The sequence below is a fragment of the Aplysia californica genome, unplaced genomic scaffold (genome assembly GCF_000002075.1).
Source record: "Aplysia californica isolate F4 #8 unplaced genomic scaffold, AplCal3.0 scaffold00856, whole genome shotgun sequence".
NCBI lineage: Eukaryota > Metazoa > Mollusca > Gastropoda > Aplysiida > Aplysiidae > Aplysia > Aplysia californica.
In genome coordinates this window covers 43,184-67,701 of record NW_004798126.1, presented here as the reverse complement: position 1 = coordinate 67,701, position 24,518 = coordinate 43,184, and the positions used below count along the sequence as shown (strand labels likewise).

Sequence of the window (24,518 nt, the reverse complement as noted above, 5' to 3'; positions counted from 1 at the left end):
GTTCAGTTTCTTTAAAAGACAAGGAGAGTTTTCTTTATAACCAAACAAATATACACACCAATGAAACCAAACTTCTCCTATAGGTAGGGCAATGCTCACTTTTAGTGTAGATTTTATTGTTTCGAGAAAACTTTAATGACAGAATAAGTAAAACTTAAAGACTTCAAAAGTAAAACTGTCTCAATAATTAGATTTTTTAGTACATGAAACAAACCCAGACACACTGACCATACAAATTATTGCAATGCAGGCTAGCCAACTTTTTCAAAACCCAATCAAGGACACCAAAGTTATAATGTCTTATTAACATAACAACGATCGCAAAATTACATTAAGTGGAACTGGTTTCTGTGCAGTGAATGTAAAAAGGCTTTCAAATCCTGATTGCTATCAGTTCCAGGAAAATCGGGACAGCTGGCAAACCATCACGGCACAATTCGCCCAAATTTCATTAAATTCAATGGTGAACATGAAAAACAAACACATTCTTGACATTCCTGAATCCAGGTCCTTTTGGGGAGTTTTCCAGGCTCTCAACCCATTTCACTCGTCCTATTGTAGACAGACGTTAAATTCGGAGGTCCCTCCTCCGAAACAACGTAATAGCATTGATAAGGGCGTTAAATCCATCCACTTTTTTCAGAGAGTACAGTAAACAAAAACACTGACCTTGAAGACTTCCGGATGTCGAATGTACAATCTGCCTCGAGTGTTGCCCAGTCCGAGCGCCCTGTGTCACAAAACAAAGTTTAGATATAAATTTAAGAAGAGTTTTACAGCACTTGCAACGATAAGGTCGTATAAGTGCCGCAAATTAGTGGTGTTACAAGACAATAACAAACTCAAAAAAGAAGGAGGAGAGATAAGGGTCATAGATGTTCGACAGGAAAGAAGGAGCAAACCACATAAGAGCACATGTCAGCCACCCACAAACAAAGTTTAGTTATGAATGCTAGAATTTAGAGGTGCAACTACCTGAGAGTAACATACAAAGAAAAGGAGGAATGACAATAACGACACATGTGTAACAAAAAAGAAGAAACAAACCACAATGGAGCACCCACCAACCACTCATGAAGATCATTTAGGAGGCAGCATTCGACCCTGCTTATCAGAGCCATCCCAAGTTGAGATGGATACACTGTTCCAGTAGAAAGACCAAGATACTTAATTAAAAATTCTTCCCACACGGGAATTGAACTCAGGTTTCCTTCATGAGTCGGCAAAGCACCTGACCACTACACCACAGATGCCGGTATTGTATTTGTGTTCAGTGAAAGGAAAAGGACATTTTTAGGCCGATGCTACTCGCCCGATGTCGTGCGGCTAGAGTCAGGCTACTCGCCCGATCTAGGGTGGCTAGGGTCAGAAACGCAGCGCCGTGATGCTATTAAAGATTGTCCAACTACGACAAAGATATTTCAATTGCCCTATCTCACATCTGAACGAGACTAGGGCGCTTGGTCTACCTCGTCTTCTTAGCACATGACGGCCCGTGAAACGAGCGTAAACAAACATTCCAGCGCCGAGTTGAAAGCGATAAATTTTGTCTTCGGGCAGAGAGAGAGAGAGTGTGGCTGAATCTTGCGCGATTGATCACGCCAATTTTAAAGGAGCATGCGCAGAAATCCCCAAGGGCCAGAAGCCGCAGGCCAGGCGGGGCTAATCGACCAAATTCCTTCGCCCGGAACCTGCGCAGAAATCCACTCCGAAATTTTTATTATTTGCAGTGGTCGACACATTTCCCTCACTTACGGTAGGTCTCTCTGTTTCTCTTTCTTTCTCAGTCACTCACTCACTCATTCACTAACTTTCTCACGCATTAACGCACACACACTGATCACACACAAGGAGAACACGACGACCCAATACTCACTTGTTGGCTCTGGCCCCCATCACAAACAGAGTGTCTGGCTTGAGCCGCACCGGGTCCCACTGGGGAAACAACACACAAAAACATTATCACCATGGTCTACAGTGTAAATCTCCACTCTCACACAAACTTTACTCCATCTCTACTCTCACAGAATTTACTCATTAGAACGTTCTCTCAGTCTCTCTTTCACTCTCGGCCTGTCTGTCTCTCTCAAACATATTAATGATCGCACAAGAACAGAGCAGGAACAAAGTTGAAAAAAAAATCTGCCTGTCTGTCAGTCTGTCTGTCTCTGCTTCTGAGAGTAGTGAGAGCAGAAACAAAGTTGGAAAAAAAATCTGTCTGCATGTCTGTCTCTGTTTCTCTCTCAAACATATTAATGAACCACATACTTGAGAGTAGAAACAAAGTTGAAAAAAATGAGTTTCATACCTTATTAACTTTCAAATGGTTGTGCGTGCATACAACAACCTAAGAGAGGCACAAATGATTACAATATGTAAAGGCATTCCCAACCTATTAAAAAATTTTCAAGTAGAAGATTCACTCTTGTAGCCAAAATTATTTTACACCTCATTTCTTCAGTGTCAAACTGAAAAGAAAACACAGGTCAGATTGTCTCCAGCTAAGGGCCTGTGAAATATCTGCCAATTTGAAAGGCAAGAGCGGGGTAAAAAAACAAAACCCTAGAGTTTTTAATATGTTATGAAAGAGCGTTAAAAAGTTGGAGAGCACCTACCCGAGGCCCTTCCCTCTTCACAGGTTGCTTGGACGGGGTCGCTCTTCTGAAATTCACAGGAAGCAAATCATAATAAACAAATCACCAAACGTCAAAATCTTTACCCATCTCGTTCACTATTTTTCTCAGGATAGTTCTTTTGTTTTAATAAGCATTTTACAGCACTTACAACACAAGTAGGTCATATAAGTATCGAAGATTAGAGGCGATACATGAGAGTAACAAACACGAAAAAGAAGGAGAAGAGCTATGTACAACAGAAGTATGTTAGGAAAGAAGGAGCAAACCACATGAGAACACCAACCAACCACCCACCATCTCAAGAAAAAGAATATATCATTTAAAATCATAACACGCCATTCACATACTGAAGGGTCTGAGATTCAAAAACCAACTGGCACACATCTATTCACAAAACAGTACACTCTCTCAGAAATGTGTTTACGAGTTAGAGCTGGATCCTGCTCGCCAAATCTGAGAGCGGCCATTCGCGATTCAGTTGGCTTCAAAGAATCGCAAGTGCTCAAGGAACACAAAGCCTCGGGCTCGTTGTATGCGTGAAACGGAACAGTGTCATATCAACGACACTTCGCGGGTCCCACTCTTTTTGCCCCGCCACCCTTCGTTATGCTGCTCTACTGACCTCAATTAGCAACCCCATAAATTCACCCCCCCATGATTCACTAAAACAATGGCTCCATAAAATTCCTTCTGTCAGTTGGTTGGAGCCCATTTCATTTTGTTTTACAAACAAGCAGCAAGATGGTGACAGCGACAGGGGAGTGAATCGGGAATCGGAAGGCAATACTGTTCTGAATTTCTCTGAAGTGAATCGTGAATCGTGTTCCGCAGGGAAGAATGGTGTTTCAGTTCCGTTCTCGCGCTCGCGACCAATCTCTTTCAAAAACAAAAGACAAGTACTGAAAATGCTTTCAAATTCCATAAAAGAATTTAAATTGAAGTCAAAAGACATTTCCACTGCACTTTCTTGTCTAAGGATGAAATAAGCTTTTCTCACATTGGTCACCTGGTGATCCTACACCGTCTCTGTGAACCTGGGTTTTAGTTTTAATACCTGTTTTAAGGCACTTGCAATGTAATAAGGTCATACAAATGTGATTACAGGTGTTACTAGAAAACAACAACGAAAAAGAAAAAGGAGAGATGAGGGTGTTACATGTTTGATAGGAAAGAAGGAGCAAACCACACCAGAACACCCGCCAACCAACCACGCTATGAACCTGGCAGTTTCTTACCCTGAGCTGTGGACAGGTGGACGTCCTTTTCTCTGGAATAAAAGAAAAAAGCAAAACAGTCATCATAGTGATTACACAATGAACGACAGTCAAGTCCAGTTTATCAAGATCCCCCCCCCCCCCCCCCCCAACCACCGCTAAAATACAAAAGAAGAAAATAGAAAGAATATTTTACCTAAAGCACAATAACCTATCGTACCCTACAGAGCCTCAGTTCGGACACTGATTATTTTTGCCCCCTCCTGCTCACCCAGCAGTAATGGGTACCTGACTTAAGAGTTGGGGAAGTAAAAGCAGCATGGAGAGGAACTGGCCACCCTACCACAATATGCTTAAGGCCCAGGAAGTTGTCTCACTAACAAGGGAATCCCCAATGCCCGGATCGGATGTGGGAACAACTTTTTATTCTACAGAGGAAATTTCTGGAAAAGTTACAGCCTATATATTACATACAGTCCCACTTTAGGTGCAATGAACCCTTTAGGTATGTTACGCAGAATCTCTTCCTTCCTCAGCACCCTCAGGGTATGTAAAATACAATCTCTTCACTACTACACCCACTATGTAACGCAGAATCTCTTCCTTCCTCAGCACCTTCAGGGTATGTAAAATACAATCTCTTCACTACTACACCCACTAGGTATGTAAAATACAATCTCTTCACTACTACACCCACAAGGTATGTAAAATACAATCTCTTCACTACTACACCCACTAGGTACGTAAAATACAATCTAGTAATGACCACGAAAATCATTTTTTTGCCATAAAGTGTTTGCAAATAGGTGCATTTTGTAGCTTTATCTTCACAGAGCATGGAACTTTTTGAATTTTTGAAATCCATCAATAAACAAAAAAGTTACGGATTTTTTAATCAATTAATTTCTGGTACACTTTTATATAATGAAAAAACCCCAAAATATGGGACGTTCTTTGGTGAGTTTTGAGACAATATTCGTCATAACTCGCTCATTTCTCGGAGTATTTAAAAGAAACTTGGCAACACAGTACATTTTCTAGTGCAGAATCTAGTTCTGCTTTCAGATTTTTCATAGCTATCCTATTCTTTGAGTTATGAAGACATTTATGGGTAAAAATATGGCCGTTTTCAGTGCGTTTTGAGACAAAATTTGTCATAGCTCGCATTTCTTGGAACATGTAAATAAAACTTGGCAGTCTAGTACATTTTTTAATGCAGAATCTAGTCATGCAGTCAGATTTTTAATATCTGTCATACTTTTTGAGTTGTAAAGACATTAACAGGTAAAAAAGTGGCGTTCTTTACAGATTTACAAAGATTATCAGTCATATGTTCTCCCAAAGTCATGATATTTGAATGAAACTTGGCAACATAAAAAGTTCCTCCTTGCCAAGCAATGTTCTGGATCAATAATGTTTGTCACAAAAAAGTAAGCAGAGAGCAACTAATAAATCCAGTTCTGTACTAGTAAAAGCATGCATACTTTACTTTGTTATAGACAATACGATCGTCTCAGTGTATATTCCATTGTTGGACAGTGTCCTATTGTGTGGTAGATTAAGATGCATTCAGATAATATAGTTTACACGTCATGGGAATATTTCGCATGTGTAGGCTACAACTCATACAATAAATGTAACATATATTTACACCCCCCCCTTCTCTCTCTCTCTCTCTCTCTCTCTCTCTCTCTCTCTCTCTCTCTCTCTCTCTCTCTCTCTCTCTCTCTCTCTCTCTCTATCTATCTCTCTCTCGCACGCGCGCACACACACACACACATGCACGCGCGCGCACTCACGCACTCACGTGTGAACGATAACAATGTATAAACGGGACTATCTTCCCAGACTGGACTAAATAAGTACCATACTCTTTAATAACAATCTTAATGCCTCACTTTTTCAAACAGAGCACAGAGGACGAGTCCAAGTGTGTGCTTTCCCCAGAGGGGGGAATAGGCTTTCATAACGCAAACACAATGCCATACCACTTCTCAAGATGTTTGCTTTTCTATTTCTATTCTTCTGTCATGCAATCAAGCAAATAAAAATGACTACATCTATTGTATTGTGACTAAAATGCAACAAAAACGCAAGTTATCAAGGCCCCCGTTTAGTTTTCAAGTATCCTTCCCCCCCTTTCCATTTCACATAAGCGGGGCCTCGTTTGTAGCGCCCGAGGCGACCGATGGCTGATGACGTCACTCAGTGGAAATTTCCAGGCCGTCGGCCGTTCACCCAGCACGCGCAAATGGCTATGTCGCTTTTTCCCTTAGTTACTCCCACATTTTTAAAGATTATGCCAAAACCGCTAAACACAGAAGCATGAAATTTTAAGGGAATAAAGAAAAATGGTGTACAACGTATCAGTCAGTTTGACAAATCACAGCTCCGAAAAACCTTCAAAGCGCACCACATCAACCACTTTCACAAACGTTTTCGACTGCTTCTAGTATGGGTACAATGTTGTCAAACTGCATACTACGAGATTGACCTCTTTTCTGATTGGCTGCCAAGTTTCATTCATATCCATCCACGAGAAGCGGCGTGAGAGCGAGTTGAAGACAACAACTTTTGCGTTAGTGCGTCCCACGAAACACCCCCGCTGCGGGGGCCAAAAATCGGCAGAACAAAACGCGCTCGGTGGGCATTGCTATACAATCTCTTCACTACTACACCCACAAGGTATGTAAAATACAATCTCTTCACTACTACACCCACTAGGTATGTAAAATACAATCTCTTCACTACTGCACCCACAAGGTATGTAAAATACAATCTCTTCACTACTACACCCTCTAGGTATGTTAAGTGTAATCTCTTCACTACTGCTTCCACTAGGTATATTAAGAGGAATCTTTTCTAGTTTTAGTAAGCGTTTTAGAGCACTTGCAGCACAGTTGAGTCATGAAAATGCTGAAGATTTGAGGTGTTGTAAGACAGCAATAAACACAAAAAAAGGAGGAGCGATAAGGATGATAGATGTTTGACAGGAAAGAAGGAGCAAACCTTACTAAAGAACCCACCAACCATCCAAGTAGAATCTCTTCACTGCTACACCCACTAGGTATGTAAAGTTGAACATCTTTGCTATGTCACAACTCCTACCTTAACAGTCTTCCTCTTAAAGCCTCCATCGCTGCCTCGCTCAGAGTCGCTGTCCGAGATCCTTCCTCGCTTCAGAAACTGTGAGGGTACACAACATCATAGATCAGTTTAGTGAAGTTTAAGTTAGAGTTTTCATTTAAGTGCCCAATTTAGGAGGTGTTACTAGAGAGGCACGCAAAGAAAAGACGCAAGAGAAATAAGGATGATTGATGTATATTGTAAAAGGATCAAACCCCACCAAAGCGTCCGCAAACCACCCATCATCAGAAATCATAAGTTGTGTTTGTTTGTTCTAAGAGGTCATGGATAGGCATGTAAACATCAAGCGACATAGTAAGGAGGCTAAAGAAAAAGTTAAAGGATGAACCAGTTTGTTTTGTTTATTTGGGTTTTCTTGTTTTTTGTTGGGCTTTTATCCTTTTTTTTGGGGGGGGGGGGGGGGGGGATTGAACGTTTAAATGGCGTCTCCAACCCGCACACACTCTACAAGCTTCAAACTGTTGGGCTATTTGTTTGAAAATATCAAATTAATACCATCATGGTACGAAGTCCAGACATCTCAAAACAGTTTAACTTTGTGCATAAATGAAGTAACCTTTCACTGACAAGTCATTAACAAAACAAATCAGCAAACTGTGACACACACAGAACAGCTAACTCCTACACACAGAACAAATCATCAAAACAAAACTGTGACTACAAAGCTGCTAAACAATCCCTGTGGTACCAACCGTGCGCCTGCCGCTGGTGCTACCACTGTCCGACACGTTGTCTGGGATGTCTGACGGAGTGGCGCTGCGACGGCCCGACATGGACATGTACTCCGACTTGGCCTGGACAAAACAAGACACAAAACAGCAATGTCACAGCAATACCAGCATCGCTACAGCTCCGAGAAAATAATTGCGTTGGCAGAGACATATATATAGTGATTTATAAATCATATACAGCAACACAAAAGGAATGCACCTCCAAAATGACATACACCATACAGTTAAACTGTACCAGCAGGGACATAAATCATCTACAACAAAAAAATCTCTCCGCACCCATCTACAAGCAAAAGTGGCAGAAATTACCTAAATAAAGCATCAAGACAAAACGATTTGTTCAGCTACAGTAGTTCAGCCCCAACTACATACCGACATTTCAGTGTAAGACTCCATCATATATCGCACATCAAAATGGAGTATGGGTGAGTCCCACACCAAGCAGTGGATATTAAGATTAGATCATAAATCCTATGCCACTAATCATTCTTCGCGGCAAATCCAATTATTGCCGCGATCTCTGAGGCACCCAATAAATATAAAGAATTCTATAACCGTTCCTTCTTTTATTCAAGGCACTCATAAATAAGTCCTGGGTTGCCTAAACAAGAAAGACTATCTCATCAAAATAAAATTAAGAAAATAAGGTCTAGTGTTGAGTGCCAAGGATACAATTTTCTAAAAACATTTTCTTTTCCCCACCTCCTCCAGAATCTGGCGACAGACGTAGTTAATGTGCTCATCTCCAAGAGAACCCTCGTTGTTGTTCAGTCGGATGTTTTCCAAAGCTGGCTGGAAATATTTCTGAAATAAATCATAAACTCAACATTTTTAAAAATAAGTTCTGAACAGAATTAGCACACATGAGGACAGATTTTTTTTTAAAAGAGCAACCATTAACCATCCTACAAACACACAACAAATCTATTACCATGGTGCTAAAAATGTTTAAAGGACTTATACCCAACCTGCAAGCAAATAAAGAAACATTATCAAATATTTGGCTTACAATAATGAATATTTACCCATCTGGTCAACACATAAAGAAACATTACCCACCTGCGGTTTGTCAAAATTCTACCAATTCTTGTTCCAACAAAACAGTGATTCCAACAAAAGTTAACAATTGAACAGCTTTCCAAAGTGGTCACAAATTATAAATTTATGCAGTTGAACCTGCGCTGACGGCCATCTGTCCAAAACAATTATCTATTTTAACGACAACTTCCCAAATGTGTATGTGCATTTTTTAAATGTCTTTCCCAGATGCACACCTGTCTTGGTAAGACAATTTAGAAGTTATCTCTAAAAGTATGATCTTGTCTGTCTCAGAAAACCACTTTTCTCCTAACAATGGGTGGCCGCCTTGAGCATTTTGACTATCAAATGAACCAGATTTTCCAATTAAAAAAAAACACCCAAAAAAAAACCCCAAAGCAAAACAAAACAAACAAGCCAAAAAAGACTCAGCTGCAGAGCTTCCCACAAAACAACAAGGAGGTATATGGAGGTGTTCCTGCTGAGCAAGTTACTGACATCTGTGTATCTCTTGATGATCTCGCTGATCTCTTTGTTGATGTTACGTTGGAGATTCTGCCTCAGGACATCTAGGGACTTGGCTGTGCTCATGATCACCCCAGCCCTGGAGGAGCACAAGGAGAACACTTTTACTTTGCAATCACAACTTTATTTCAACATTTTCATATCATATTGAGACATGTAGACAGCTCCATTTAGCACAACATTTTGCCAGAATTTAGTTTTAGTCCTACCAAGAGTTTTACAGAACTTGAAACACAATTAGGTCATACAAGTGCCAAAAAGTAAAGGTGTTAGAAGAGAGACATACAAAGAAAAGACGGAAGAGAGGAAAGAGTGATTTCAAGTTCGATTTTTTTAAAAAGTAAAACCACACTAGAACAATCATCACCCACCCACCCATTTACAGAGAGGGAAGACATACACACAATCTGCTATTGGAGACTCAATAATCACTCCATCAACTTGATGTTTTTTTGTCTCTGTAAATGCAGTTACAAGGGGTCAAGAACAACCCCCCCCCCCCAACTCATGCCATGGCTGCAAGTTTCTGCAGCCCAATACAAATAAAAATAAACAAATGCAAGCACACTCCAAGACAACAACAAAAACCTCAAGGAGGATGGCAATGAAATCTTAAATTCACAAGACAATAAGCAGACAGATAGCATTTAAATCTCCACATTTATCAGACTTTGAAAGAAAAGTATTACAAAAAGCAAAACCCTCCCCATCCCAATCCCCGCCAGCTCAGACGTGTTTCCTACCATCAAGTTTAATACTAACAGCAATAAGGCAGCTCTCAAAATGAACATTAATACGTTTTGGTGTTGAATTTTTTTACATGAAATAAGTTAATGGCTTTTGAAAAAATCTGTTGAATACCTGCATGTGTTTTGAGAGATGTATCTAATGCAACATGTTGTACTACTTTTACTCTCTCTTTATATAAAAATTCTTTTAGGCAAGTAATATACAATCTAAATCTTATGTGTATATCTAGATCTAAATATGAATTTATACCACATTCCTGTAAAGCCACAAAAAATTCCCCACTGGGATAATACAGTATAAAATCTTATTTAGATTTTGAACTTGTCAGCACACAGTTATGGACTCACCTGGCCCTCTGTACAGCCACAGCATGGGAGCGGTAAGCAGCACGGTAGGTGGAGTTCATGACCGGGAAACATGACAGGTTGCTGATCCTTTGGTTAAACGGCTGGATCTGATGGCCAGGGATAGAAGGAGATACATTTGGAACATCATCACCTTTGCCTTTCTCATCCAGTAACAAACAAACACTGTCCACCTTTCCCTATCCTGGACTAACCTCTTGATACTATTCCATGTCTTCCCACTCTTCTGTATATCATTGTCATCATTCTCTGTGACTCTTTTGATTAACTATTCCATGTCTTCCCACTCTTCTGTATACCATTGTCATCATTCTCTGTGACTCTTTTGATTAACTATTCCATGTCTTCCCACTCTTCTGTATATCATTGTCATCATTCTCTGTGACTCTTTTGATTAACTATTCCATGTCTTCCCACTCTTCTGTACATCATTGTCATCATTCTCTGTGACTCTTTTGATTATCTTCACAGGCAAGGGAAATTGCAAGAATGACAACTTACAGACACAATTCACCTCATTATACACCACATAACCATTCAAACACAATAAAATAAAGATTACAACTTATGTAGTTTCTTAATATTGCAGTGCTAATATTTTTACCTAAATCAAACCTATAATTACAAAATGAAATTAGTTTGCTAGAGAATTCCTAAGACTAAGCCTGCCATCCCAAAGAAAAATTTTTAAGTTTGTCAGCACATTTCACAGCATCAGAATCCACATGCACTTTAGAAATGGGATGTCCTTTTGAAGAAAAATATACTGTACTATATCCTTATCTTCTCAGTCCACCCAGCAGCAAAAAGAGTACTCAGAAAACAGTAGTTACGGAGTAGGAGAAGAATTGTACTCTGTATGTCTAATACGGGTGCCCACTACGGCTGGGATCGGCCAATCAGGCGACTCGATTGCCTCAAAAACAAACGTGTTTGTTTTCAGTTTCAGGAGATCGAGTAGGGCGATCGGCCCGATCCAGCCGTAGTGGGCACCCCGTATAACAGACCGCAACGTTGTATGTCTCCCTGGAATGTTACACTGGATATTGAAGCGATGCCACTGAGGTTTCTTGAAAACAACTGAGAATTTACAAAGCGGCAGTGGCAAACAAAAAAACAGTTTATGAACACAACTACTGCGGGGCTAAACAGAAATGAAATGCCAAGAATTTTGAAAACAGAATTCAGTGTGAAAAGAATTAAAACAACAGGGAAAAAAACCCAAGAGAAATGGTATCCCCTGATATTGGAAAGGGGTTTTATTGTCAAATCATAAGAGCCTTTCATTAGAAAAGACAGCAGATTATAATCTTACAGTTACCTAAACTTTAAACCCTCACCCTTTGCCATCTCATGGTGCCAATTTTCATCAGTACTTACGGGCAAGAGCTCGTCCTGCATCTTTGCCTCCTGGATGTGGTTAAAACCTTGTAACTCCTCCAGCTTGACACTAGCCTCAGGCACCAGCCTGGGAATAGCCTCGGTCGGCACCGAGTTGTTGTGTTTATGGCTGTGGTTCAACGCCGACGTGTCTGAGTGGGCCTTGCTCAGTACCGTGGACGCCAGTCTCCCCTCGGGAAGTGACCGTGCCGGACCGTCACCGGTCCCCGACCTCAACGCGAACGCTGTGAAGCCGTGGCCCGAGCTGTCAGAGATCACGGTCAGACCCGAGGTGGGGAATGTGAATGGGTTGTGGTTCGAGTCTTTCCCGCTCACGGGGTTGTGTCTATGGTGATCTGGTGCTGCAAAGCTGTGGGCGGGGTGGGAGTATGGCGGTGGTAGCGAAGATGATTCATACGCCGGCGGGTTGGATGAGGCCATTCCCGTGTGAGAGGAGGAGGAAGACATTGGAGCTGCAGAGAACATGACGGGATTTGATCGAGGCAACGATGAGCTGCCCATGGCAGAGTGCATGGGGGAGACACCGGCCACAAAGGGTGACGACCCTGACAAAAGTTTTACCTCCCCTGCCATACTAGCCGAAGCGTCTGATAAACTTTTCCCTGCTGCCATGGTTGAAGGGACTGAACTAGAACCACTCACATTGTTTACCGAGATGGGAATGTGGCTCGATTGGAGAAAATGGCTGGTGGCCGGGAAAGAATCTTTCACGTTGACCACAGACAAATTTGCGTGCATTTTCTGCCCTGCACTTGAAACAGTTTTAGAAATGTGAATAGCCTCCTCTGCCACAATAGAGGGCAAGTGCCCTACGTCGAGATCAACGTCAATAGCTGTCAGTTTGGAATCACCGGCCCCATATTTGGACATGGCTGGCGATGTCTGCTGGTTTGTCCCTAGCCCTCTGTGATCTTCTACCACCTCATATTTCACTCTCTTGTCGGGTGGCGTCTTTCGCTGGTCAAAGTTCACACCTCTGACAGGAAGTGTTGTGTTCCAGTTGAGCTTGTGACTTACCAACTCATTCCTCGTCTGTGACTGGCCATCTGCCTTGGAGGCATGATCCGTCTGGGCGGTGTGCTCCAGTAATGCATTCGAAGTCAACGAACGAGATGCCATTTTCTCCAGCTGAGGATGCATGTCAAAAGCGGCCGAAACTTGCGACAATTCCATTCGTGGACTACCGTGACCCAGCCCCCATATTTGATCAGCAGCCGCAGACACAGCAGCCAGCGTACCTTCGATGTCGGAGCTGCTAAGCACCACTTCCTCCTGGGCCAACGACTGAGGGACTTGTTTTCCAACCTGCGAAGACGTCTGTTTGTTCATCTGCAGTTGCTTCTTCATCTCCTCAAAATTACCGGACTCGCTCACCTTCTGGAGCGGAGATTTCCTAGAAACTTTCGCCACCGAAGATGTCGGCACAACAATGGCAGTGGCACCTGACGGTGTCAGCGATGACAGCAACAGCGGGGCGTCCCCGACAGCCGTGGACTGCTTCACATGAAGGGATGCTCTTGACCCAGCAGCTGTTGAGCCTGGAATTGATGAGGGCGCTAGTTTGGCTGCCAACAATGGCATGCTTACCTCCAGTGGCTGTAAAAAAAAAAAAAAAGAAAAAACACTCAATAAAAATTAGGCATGTCTAGCCTGAACACATAGAACAATCAAAAATGAAAATTTTTCATGTGACACATGTCTTTCGTCAAAACTGAATCTGCCAAGTTGAAAACCTTTGATGGCAAGAGACACAGGAGTTTCCCAACACATTAATCGCTGCAATTTGAACCTGTGCAAAACAGAAATCCCTCTCACACAAACAATAAATGAAAAACTGGCTTAGTCATGAAAATTCAGAAACTCTGAAGCGGAAAACTTCATTTCTACAAAAGTTCAGAGAAACAATAATGCAGCTCTAATTCCCCAAGAATAGCTGACAAAACCAGCCTTTTCACAATAAAAGCATTAGATAATACGATATTAACAAAGAAAACATATAGCACCCTTACTGGTCGTCCTACGTGCTTAATAAAATCATGCTGCTAACCAGGGAAAGCAATGCTATACTGTAACCCGAATCTTTCCCTCGTCCAGTCAACAGTAGAAAATGTGAGTTTCCTTGCTTGTTATAGTCACGCTACAAATTTAATACCGCATGTTGTGATGTCGATGCTGGCCTCAGTGCATGATGTGACAGATGCATACTTTATAGAATAGAGCATGATGTGACAGACACATACTAAATATTTGTAAAGTAGTATTTAAAAAACAAGAAGGCAATGGTAGTCCCCTAAAATTTGTTGTTCATTATGCTAGCTTTTCTAAAGGTTTTAGAATGATTTTTATGGCACTTGCAACAAAATTAAGGCCATATAAGTGCCAAAGATTAGACTAATTAGAGGTGTTGCAAGAGAGTAACATGTTTACACAAAAAAGGAGAGGTGATAACAACAATATATGTTTGATAAGAAAGTTCAGTAACCCACACCAGAGCACCCGCTAACCACCCAAGTTTATTATATATATTAATTCCATCAGTCATTCTTTATATTTTTCCTTCTTTAATGTTCATCCATCGTTCATGAACATGCTAGATTTCCTACCCCATACCTACAGGTAACAGACCATGACCCAGAATAAGACAATGAACTAAAAAGAAAACTACAATTTGTCACAACACCTCTCAAACATTTTATAAACAGGTGATCCTCAACAAGTAAATCTTACAAAAACCAAACCAGTTTTCACATCTCCCTTATCTACCTTTTGTTCTTTTTCATGACGTGCAGCTTTTTGGGATGACACTTTGGCGACAGTGACAGGGTTCTGCTGACTAGCAAGATGTGCATCGATGCTCCGCGAGCCCTGGATCTGCGAGCGAAGCTGTTGCTGCATGCCGGTGCGCAGCGCACTAGCACTCTGTCCATTGGCCTCCATCCTGATCTGTTGCGCCACTTCCATGGCATTGCGTGTTGACACGCTAGGAGAGGAGGAGGTGCCAGGCGTTGTGTTCTCCGACACCGCCCCTAAGCTGCTGGATGTGGTTGGAATGGTTGCTTTTGGCACGTGAGATACATTAATGGTTTGAATCGTGCCGGCGGACAGGGCTAGTAAATTCTCCACTGTGGGCAAGTTGGGGCTGTTATTTGAAGCACTTTTACTCTTTACATTGGTCTCTTCTGGACAAGAGAAGACAGTCACAGGGGTGAGAGAGTTACTAAACACAGTGGTTGTCAGTTGCGAGTCTACGGGGGATTTAGATGAGTGCACCGTGGTTTTCCAGTTCTCTGTCGCCGTGTTGTGGACGTCGGATATAGTGGAGACCATGATGCTCTCTGGTTTGGATGGGGTGAAGAGGCCCATGGGGTCGGGCATATTGCCTTGCAGGGCAGATAGCAGCAGGTTCGGGTGCGCCGAGGATGGATCCGGCATGACTTTTTTCATTTGAGCAGTGATCCGGGAGGGTGACAAATCGCGACTCAAAGAGGAGGCTTTTGTTGTGGTTGTTGGTTTCGACTCCTTCCCCAGGCCCAGCTCCTCCTGCTGTGACACCGATGCTACCGAGGTGCGATTCACTGTTTGCGACACAGAGGCCACATTCGATGATTGGATATTCCTATTCTTTACAGCAGTTAAATGATTAATGATGTGCGCTTGCTTGTGCACTGTTTTCTGTTTTGTTTTCTTCTTGTTTTGTTGAGACGGAGGGAGCTGGTGCTGCTGATTGGTCGTGATCTCCCTCGCAGCAACAAGATCTTGATGCTGCTTGAGTATGGCTGCCACGGTTTTCGAGGAAGAGTTCTGTCCGGACATGGTGATGAGTTCCCAAACAACAGCCAAGGCTCGGATCACACTTTATGTGTCACTTTCACAGACGCTGCTGCATGTGCAAAATGCTGTGCATTCTCAATTTCTGGATTTCTGAGGATTTCAGGGAGAAATAAAAGAGTTAGTCAGACAAAAAATATGGCCCTCTTTGTTGTGGGGTGAACATTTTTGTTGTTGCTCCACTGATATCTCAAGTATCAAAGTTCCATTATATGTATCATCAACATGACTTTCAAAAACATTCTTGGGGAACGACCAAAAAAAATTTTTTAAATCAGAGGTCCCCATTCAATACAAGTCAAGGAAACTGATTCTATTTCAATGCCTCATAGGCAAAGAGTAACTCTCATTACTCTCCGATAGGAAAAAATATAATGTTTAAAAAAATACCCCCCAAAAAAACCCAGCCAAATCCATAGTTACCTGTTACAGGCCGTCTAATATATTGCTCTCCACACTCAACAAAACACATTACTTCTTCATGCGATGTTTTTCGATCAATGGCCTATGGATATTACCTATATGTGAGGCAGCGTGGTGGAATCAGGCTCTCATCAAAATAATGAAATCGAAGAAAACAGCAGTTTTCTCCCTGCTTAGCAATTTTTATCAAATTTTTGATTTTTGGCTCAACACCTTTTAGATCCATTTACAGACACATTCCTTTGAGGATTTCACAGAAAACGTTGATTAAAGGCACAAACATATAAATTTACAATTTCCATGGACTCTAGAGCTTTGGAATTTACCTAGCTTTGGCGGCCATTTTCTCGCTAATTATACCTCTTAAACCAGGTGACCCCCACCTCCTTCAATCCAAAATATCTCCACTTCTATTGAAGATAGATGGGTAATTTTTTCATTGAAAGCAAGATAAATAAACCCGCTTTAAGACGATACCAATAACTCAATATGCACAAACATTGACGAGAGCCTGATTCCACCACACTGCCTCACATATTATAAAAACCCAACCGCAAAATATGATTTTCCCTTGAGAACAGCAAGTCTCTGCTTCCACCTAAGACCTCACTTTTTCCCAGCAGAAGGGGATAGAGTGGGCAATAAATGATCTACTTTTAGGTAGTATGGTCTGGTGAGCGTGCCTCTATAGACAGTGCAAGTGTGACTGAAAAATGATATCCCTGCTATAGGGTAAGTTACTCGAAACATTTCAGTGAAGATAGGGCCTTTGGTGTACATCAGGATATAATGAGATCCAAACAAGGAATTATTCTACTTAGCAATGACATTGCATTCATATGTGAATCAGATGAATAATTCTAGAGTTATGTTTCAGTGAAAATAAGCTTAATATAAAAGTTCACACTTTTACCAATTTTTTGTACATGGAGTGATTTCAGAAACCCTTGAAAGTAATTAAACTTCCGTATGTTAATGACCTCTGTAAATATGAAACTCCTATGATTAGCAAATTTGGAGCTAGATAACCTTAAAAAAAGCACAAATTTCTTCAATTCCAGGAGGTCAGCTGCAGTAGACTTTGACCCCAGCTCAAGCGGCCTAACATTGACTTAAACAGCGAGTCTATCAGGGTTGGTATCGTGCTGACAAAGATAATTTTGCTTTTTCATGTTTTGCTACTTGTTTGTCTGTGTTTTTTGTGTTCTTGATCACTACTTTAATCTAAAGAGTAAGAGGTATCGCTGTATTCAACATTTATTGACCCTCCTGGTGTTTGTTTCTGTAGTTGTGATCGCTTAAAAAGAAATAAGTTGACTGAGGTGAAAAGTAGGAAGGAAGGGCCATGAGTGCTGTGCTGGTCTTTTTATAAGGTAATAACTTGAAAAGTTCTTGAATGGCTGTAACATTTCAGTATCATGAATGTTAGCTTCATTAGTGACACTGACATATTATTTTCTTTTAAAGAAGTTTTATGAAAATGATAAAATCCAACTTACAGTTTAGTTTTTTACTTTCACAAGAAACACAATTCTAGATTTAATAATTTAATGGAGGAATTCATGATGAATGAAACAATAGAGAAAAAATCTGACAAACAATTCCTCTTTGAATCACATGCAGATTTCATTGCCTCAGAACTATTTTCTCAAAAGTGCTTTCTATTGTTAAGTGCATTTTAGACAAATCAGTTCCGAGGCAACGCTTTGTAAAACAAAAAAATTAATCAAATAAACAGTTGAACTGTAGATCATGTCTTATTTAGCCCTGTTTTTCAAAAGTGATTGTTAAGACTGCCAAAGCCAGACAATACTAGATTAATGCTAATTACCGCTTCATGCCAGGGTTCTACAGATAGAACGTATAGAGATCAAGAGAAAATAAAAAATTAAATCTGAGCACATTTTAGATTTTAATTCTTTTTTAGTTTAAGAACAACTTTCTTTTTGCAAATTACTTAAATATGTCACGATGCGGTGGAATCAGGCGCTCGTCAATTTTTGGGCATATGTGAAGCTAATGGTATCACCTGAATGAACACTTCATATGTCTTGCTTTCTGTGAACAAAAATACTCATCGATCTTGAATAGAGGTCGAGACTTGCAATTGAAGGAGGTAGGGGATCACCTGGTTTTAGAGGTTAAATTAGCGAGAAAATGGCCGCACTTGGTAATTTCCATAGCTTGAGAGTCCTTGGAAACTGCAAATGTACCTGTTTTTACCTTAAATCGCCATTTTCCCAGTGAAACCCACACATAAATGTGTTTTTAAATGAACATGAAAGGGGTTGAGCGAAAAAAAAAAGGTGGTGTTAATTGCGACAGAGTGACGCAGTGACAAGTAACACGGCGTTAATTGCCACAGAATGAACACGGAACTCTTTTGCGTAGATGATTAGATCTACATCTAGATCTAACATCATCTACCTTTTCCGCTTCTCCCAGCGTGGTCCTAGTTAACTCGGCTAGTCTCAGCCTGACAAGATGGAAGGCTTTCTAGAGCAGGCATTCAAATCATACGACGAATTTGACAAAGCTTTTGCTAAATTTCAAGATTAAATTGTTTTGCCTGTAGGAACAAATCATCTGAAACTGAAATAGTTGAGAAGGTGGACTTAAAGAGTGAGGTAAAAATCCATAAAGACTTTCTGTACAGTAGAGTCGTGGCAAAAAAACATCAGCAGCATACAACAGCAACAAAAACCACTTGGGGCAACAAAATCAACAACAACAAGAAAAGAGATGCAACTGTCTTTGTTTGTTTGTCTGTTAGTTTGGTGTGTGTGTGTGTGTGTGTGTGTGTGTGTGTGTGTGTGTGTGTGTGTGTGTGTGTGTGTGTGTGTGAGTGTGTGTGTGTGTGTGTGTACGTTGTGTGTGCGTGTATGCATAATTATAAAGCCACAAGCATGTGCGGTGTGCGTTTGTCTGTGAGTGTGAGTGTTTGTGTGTGTGTGTCTGTGTGTGTGCATGTGTATTTGTATGTGTGTGTGAGTGCGTGCGTTTGTTTTTCTTAAATTTTCGTTTTAATTTTTTTTTGGTCACAGAGTCACTGTCGCAATTAACACCGCATTAACTATCACAGAGTCACTCTGTCAAAATTAACGCTGCGTTATTTGTCACAGCGTCACTCTGTTGCAATTAAAGCTACCCCAAAAAAATGCACACAAAAAAAGGCCTGCTCTATTTCTCCTAACGTTCGGGAAAATAATCTTGAACTCTATTTCTCCTAACGGTTTCCGTTGTTGAGATTCGTTGATAATAATTGCGAATGGAACGGCCCGTGTGTGTGAATGCGTGACAGTGTGTGTGAGTGTGTGTGTGAGTGTGCATGTGTGTGTGTGTGTGTGTGTGTGTGTGTGAGTGTGTGTCATGTAGGCCTAAGGTGTGAATGGGGCGTAGGGATTTTTTTTTTACAAGAAGGATTTTATTTTTTGCTGGATGACTAAATGCAAAATAGGTTACTGCCAAGGTTGATCAGTCTTGTTTTCTCGCAGTACCTTTTGAAGGTATTTTCAAATGAAATATAGTCCAGGAACGTTGCCCCAACCACAACTGAAGTATTTGAATATTCAGACATTTAAAAATCTCTAGCTCTAGAAATTGAATTTGATGCAAAAAATGCTTCTTCCCAGTCCTCGCAAAATGGCAAAATGAAAGATGACGCGTAAATCTCGCAAATTAAAAAAATCTCAAAAACGGAAACCGTTCGGAGAAATAGAGTTCAAAGTTTATTTTCATGAAAATTCGGGGAAATAGTCACTTCGAAAATAAAATGGGAGTGTACACAGACCCGGTAACCGGGAACAAAGTCATGAAGTATACAGACCCCGTTGGGGATATCTTTAGTGATTTCGGAAAGTTTCAGCGCCCTCTTGGCTCAGGGTAGACCAAGGTTCTTTTTTATCTATGGCCTAGGTCTAGATTCTAGATCTAGACAGTTAGTAGACAGACAGACATATATCATAGATCTAGTTTCGAGGCCTAATAATAAAATATCTAAAGATTGCGAATGTATTTACGACAAACCATCGTTTTTCCTCCGTTTTGGAGTTGGAGGAATCAATTAGACAATTTGAAGAAAAGAACAAGGTCATAATTCCAATCGAGCAGTCACCCTCTCTATTTCTCTGTCTCTCTCCCCTCTTTTTTGCCTGCCCCTCTTCTCTTTCTCCTTGTTTGTCTCTGTCTTTCTTTCTCCGCCACCTACTTTCCCACTCTATCTGTCTCTCATACCCTCCCTGTCAACTCTCTCTCTCTCTCTCTATCTCTCTCTCACACACACACACACACACACACACACAAACACACACACACACTATACCGGGTCTGGGCGCTGAAACTTTCCAAAATCACAAAAGATTTCCCCTACCGGGTCTGTATGCTTTAATACTTCATGACTTTGTTCCTGGTTACCGAGTCTGTATACACTTCGAAATAAAATGCCCAACTCAGCCAACTGTCTTAAAAATGCTTGTTTCTTTGACTCCATTATTTCGATGAGCACCTGGTTTCACCACAATGCCTCACATGTGTCAAGTTATAAATTTCATAATATAGGAAAATACTCCTAAAAGTGGATATCCCAATACAGCAGATTCTGTAAGAAAAACAATGATATCTCAGTAATTAATTGGAGTGTTAGAAAGAAACTTGGCTACCCGAAGTGTTTTTGGGTGGAGAAATCATTTCTGCAGAGTCAGATTCACAAACCATTTCGTAGTTATTATGTTATAATTAAAATGTTGGTGTACATGTAGACAGCAGACTCAACCAAAAACTGTTACCACGGATCTTGTGGAATTTGTTCAATACAGTAGCCGAGTTATTGCACTGACGGACAAATTATTGATAGAGTCTGGAATCTAGATCTAGATCTCTGTTTTTAGATGTGATCTGGTTTTATTGTCCTATATTTTTAGTAGGCTAGATCTAGATTTCTAGACAGACTAGAATCTAAATCTAGACAATAGTAAAAAAAAAAAGGCTGTAGTTATTCGCACAGGGTGTGTGAATACTATGGAATTGTATTCGCACAGGGTGAGCGAATACTATGAAATTTTATTAACACAGGGTGTATGAATAGTTATTTGAACAGGGTTTGTGAATACTATAATTATATTCACACAGGGTGTGTGAATACTGTGTGAATACTATGAAATTTTATTTGCACAGGGTGTGTGAATGCTACAAAATATTATTGGCACAGGGCGTTTCAAAAGAAGGATGGAAATTAATTGGGCCTAGCATTTTCTCATTTTTTCCCCCTCATCGCATAGGGACAAAGATCATACGTATAATAACAGGATCCGTAACTAGATAGTTCACTCCTCTCTTTGAGCCAGTATAAAAAGTCTCCTCAAAATTTGGTGCCCTCTTCGAAAAAGTGTGGACTTTGCGAGCAGGGTTACCCTACTTGGGTGAAAAACAATAAAACTGAAATTAACAGACTCTGCTTAGATCTAGATTAGATCTAGATCTACCCTTTTCTTCTTCTGGGGAAACGAAAGAGAGAGCTCTTCAAAACAAAGACTCCACAGCGCCATCTGAAGCAAAGCGCAGATTTCTGCGAACACTTTTTGGGCTGAGTGAACATAAATGTGGGTAAACTTTTACTTTCACTCCCGCATACAGATGCACTGTTTCAGGGGTCAAACTGCTGTACTGTTTGCTGCAGATCACACATAAAGCCACTAAAACTGTCGCAAATCAATTATTTTCAAGACAATTTCAAATCTAACTGTAAAATATCAAATTATGGGTGTAAAAACAGGGGGGCATGCCCCCCTGTAACCCCCAAGATTTTCTTTTACCCCAGTGGGGAACCCCCCGATTGGTCCAAAGCATGTCTATCTATCTCGGTTAAAAACAATCAAATATTTCAAAAACCATTAATTTGCGACGGAAATGAAGTTGATATTCGTGTTCAGCGCATCAATATTTAGTAGAAAATAGACAACTGGTAGCTGAGTGTGAGACGGCAGGGAAAGTAAAAAAATACCTAAATGTGCTATCTTTGGTAGAGATAGACCTAGATCTAGATCTAGATTTAAGATCTAGATTCTAGATCTAATTCTAATTACAAGTGCAATGCGATACGAAACCCCCCCCCACTCAATTTGGAATTCAAGTTGTCTATGCCATGATGGTGTCAATGATAATGATAGATCTAATGACTCAAACTCAAGTCTCTCTTTTTTTCTTTTTTTGTTTTCCTTGCGCCTTGAGAAAGAGAGAGAGAGAGATAGAGAAGAGTGCATGCTTTAACCCTAAAAATATTTAAACAAGTAGATCTAGAATCTAGATCTAGATTTCTAATATCATACTAACAGTCTTTTTAACATTTAAAAAGCCTTTGCCTTGCCAAAAGGTGGGATACCCGGGTGAGACAAACGAGGTCTCCAAAAATCAACGTAGGCTTGACCCTATGCGAATAGAATTATTTTTTATTTGCACACCCGGTGCGAATAATATTAATATACGCACACCCGGTGTGAATAATCACTTAAGAAAAATTTAAGATTAAATTAGACACCCAGACCTAAACCAAACCCTAAACAAAAAGGCTTCCAAACAAAAAAAACTGATAATAATAGTAGCCTTCATTTACATTAGATTTATAATCCAAAAGTAAACATGCCCTACCTTCTCCACATATGAAAAGACAAGGACTCTGCATCTAACAGCATGCCTTATTAATATCAGAAGAACTCTCTCCCTATGAGCTTGACATCCTGCAAACTCTTGCACCTGGACCAGAAAGAAAGCTAATCTTACGAATTTGGTATTTCCGATTCTGGAAGACGTGCTTCGTCGTTCAGTGCATCTATTTGCAGACTTCCCTGTTTCTATCAAGACGTACAGTAAACAACACTAAGCACACATGCAGTTGTCGCTACACCTGATGGTTTCTCCATGACAGAGAAATCAGAAGCATGGGGTCATTCACCGTGGGAAATAGGCAATCTTCAGCAATGTTGTGCTAAACACTGAAGCATCGGCCATTTTCTCCCTCCGTTGGGATCTATCCGCTGACATACAAACAGTAAGAATCGAAGATCCAGCACAACAAAAACTGATGACGTCATTTCGAGAAGCCCACATACATGGCTGCCTTTTTCCGAGAAGGTGTTAAATTTGGGGGGGGGGGGGGTTAAAGTTTCATTCGCTCAGAGCCTAAAATGACTTGACGTTCATATCCTCGTTGCTGTACGTTGTGGTACACACTTAAATGTACAAATACATGTCGTTGAAGCCGAACATGCTTCGTTTATTATATTCTTTTATTTTTTAAAAACTTGCTAGTGTCTTGAGAATCCATACCACGCTGTGGTGAGCCGACAGCCTAGAAACGATAGAAAATAACAAACATACGGAAATGTGGAAACGTGGGAGAATAAACTGTAGGCTAGCCTAGGGCCTACGTTATAAATACAAGGGAAACTAAAAAGGGGAAACCCTAACTTGGGGTCACGACAGAATACAGCCAACATAGTCCTGACATCAGTAGTGATCTCGAGGACGCAAGGAAATGACTACAAATTTTAACTTAATTATTATGTTTCTCAATATTTTTATTTTTTTGGTTTTAATTTTGTTTCTTTGGTTTCTTTGTTTGTTTTGTTTTGTTTATTTGTTTGTTGTTTGTTTGGGTTGTTGTTCATTTTGTTTTGTTTTTGTTGTTTTTGTGTGTGTGTGGTTGTTGTTGTTGTTGGGGTTGTTTGTTTGTTTTGTTTTGGTTTTTTTTTTGGGGGGGGGGCGTTCACACTCTTGCACTCATTATTCTACAACAATTTTTTCAATACAGCCTGCAATGAAGGAAAACCAGCCCGAGGGCATAAACTCTGATATGAGGCCTATCAATGACAAACACATAATTTCATTTTTTTTAAAATATCCAAATTACCTTCAAACAGGCACTTTCATTATCGGCCGTCAGCTGTCCTTATCGATTGAAATGAGTACGTACCCAGCTTATCGAAGGTCAGATTAGAGAACGATCGAGTAGACGACATTCTCTTTCTGAGTGAGACAAAATAATCGTGCACCTGGCGATAATAGAGATCATAATCGGAACATATCAGATATAATAAGCTACTGAAATAGTAGTAGTCAACACTAAGGATCAAAGACGTACGTAGGCCTATATCTAGTAGGTACTAGTATACATGGCATGTAATATATAGGGCCTATAGGCCTATCTATAGCACTGGGGAGGACGACGAATGTTTGCCAGGTATGCTGTTGTGTTTTGCTTTGTTTTTTATACATTGTACATGTATAAAAGTCTTTGATTTGGTTCAGCCATATGAATCCCACAACCACTGCTTTCAGTTCTTTTGGTGTTTTTCGACAAGCAAGGTCGTTCGGTGCCTTTCATTTTGTTATTAATAGGCCTAAAGCCTATCATAAAGCACGTACAATAATAATACACAGGGAATCTACCTCAACAACCCCCCCCCT

The 24,518-nt window shown here is 40.6% G+C and overlaps 1 protein-coding gene across 3 annotated transcripts in view; it reads right to left on the bottom strand.

Annotated features, from left to right (window-relative positions):
• The window catches only part of LOC101855298, a 29,995-nt gene extending 6,893 nt beyond the window's left edge, over positions 1–23,102 (bottom strand). The window contains exons 1-12 of one of the 3 annotated variants that reach the window (XM_005110130.3): positions 22,957–23,102; positions 14,571–15,728; positions 11,787–13,403; positions 10,389–10,495; positions 9,265–9,370; positions 8,431–8,532; positions 7,690–7,791; positions 6,959–7,036; positions 3,872–3,903; positions 2,616–2,661; positions 1,877–1,935; positions 670–730 (exon numbers count right to left, since the gene is read on the bottom strand). In XM_005110130.3, coding sequence (XP_005110187.1) covers positions 670–730; positions 1,877–1,935; positions 2,616–2,661; positions 3,872–3,903; positions 6,959–7,036; positions 7,690–7,791; positions 8,431–8,532; positions 9,265–9,370; positions 10,389–10,495; positions 11,787–13,403; positions 14,571–15,620 — 3,360 coding nt within the window. In that variant the 5' untranslated portion in view covers positions 15,621–15,728; positions 22,957–23,102. Of the gene's footprint in view, positions 1–669; positions 731–1,876; positions 1,936–2,615; positions 2,662–3,871; positions 3,904–6,958; positions 7,037–7,689; positions 7,792–8,430; positions 8,533–9,264; positions 9,371–10,388; positions 10,496–11,786; positions 13,404–14,570; positions 15,729–22,700 lie in introns of all 3 variants that reach the window. The other 2 variants (XM_005110129.3, XM_005110131.3) reach the window with 2 other exon arrangements.
• Between the last annotated feature and the right edge of the window lie 1,416 nt (positions 23,103–24,518).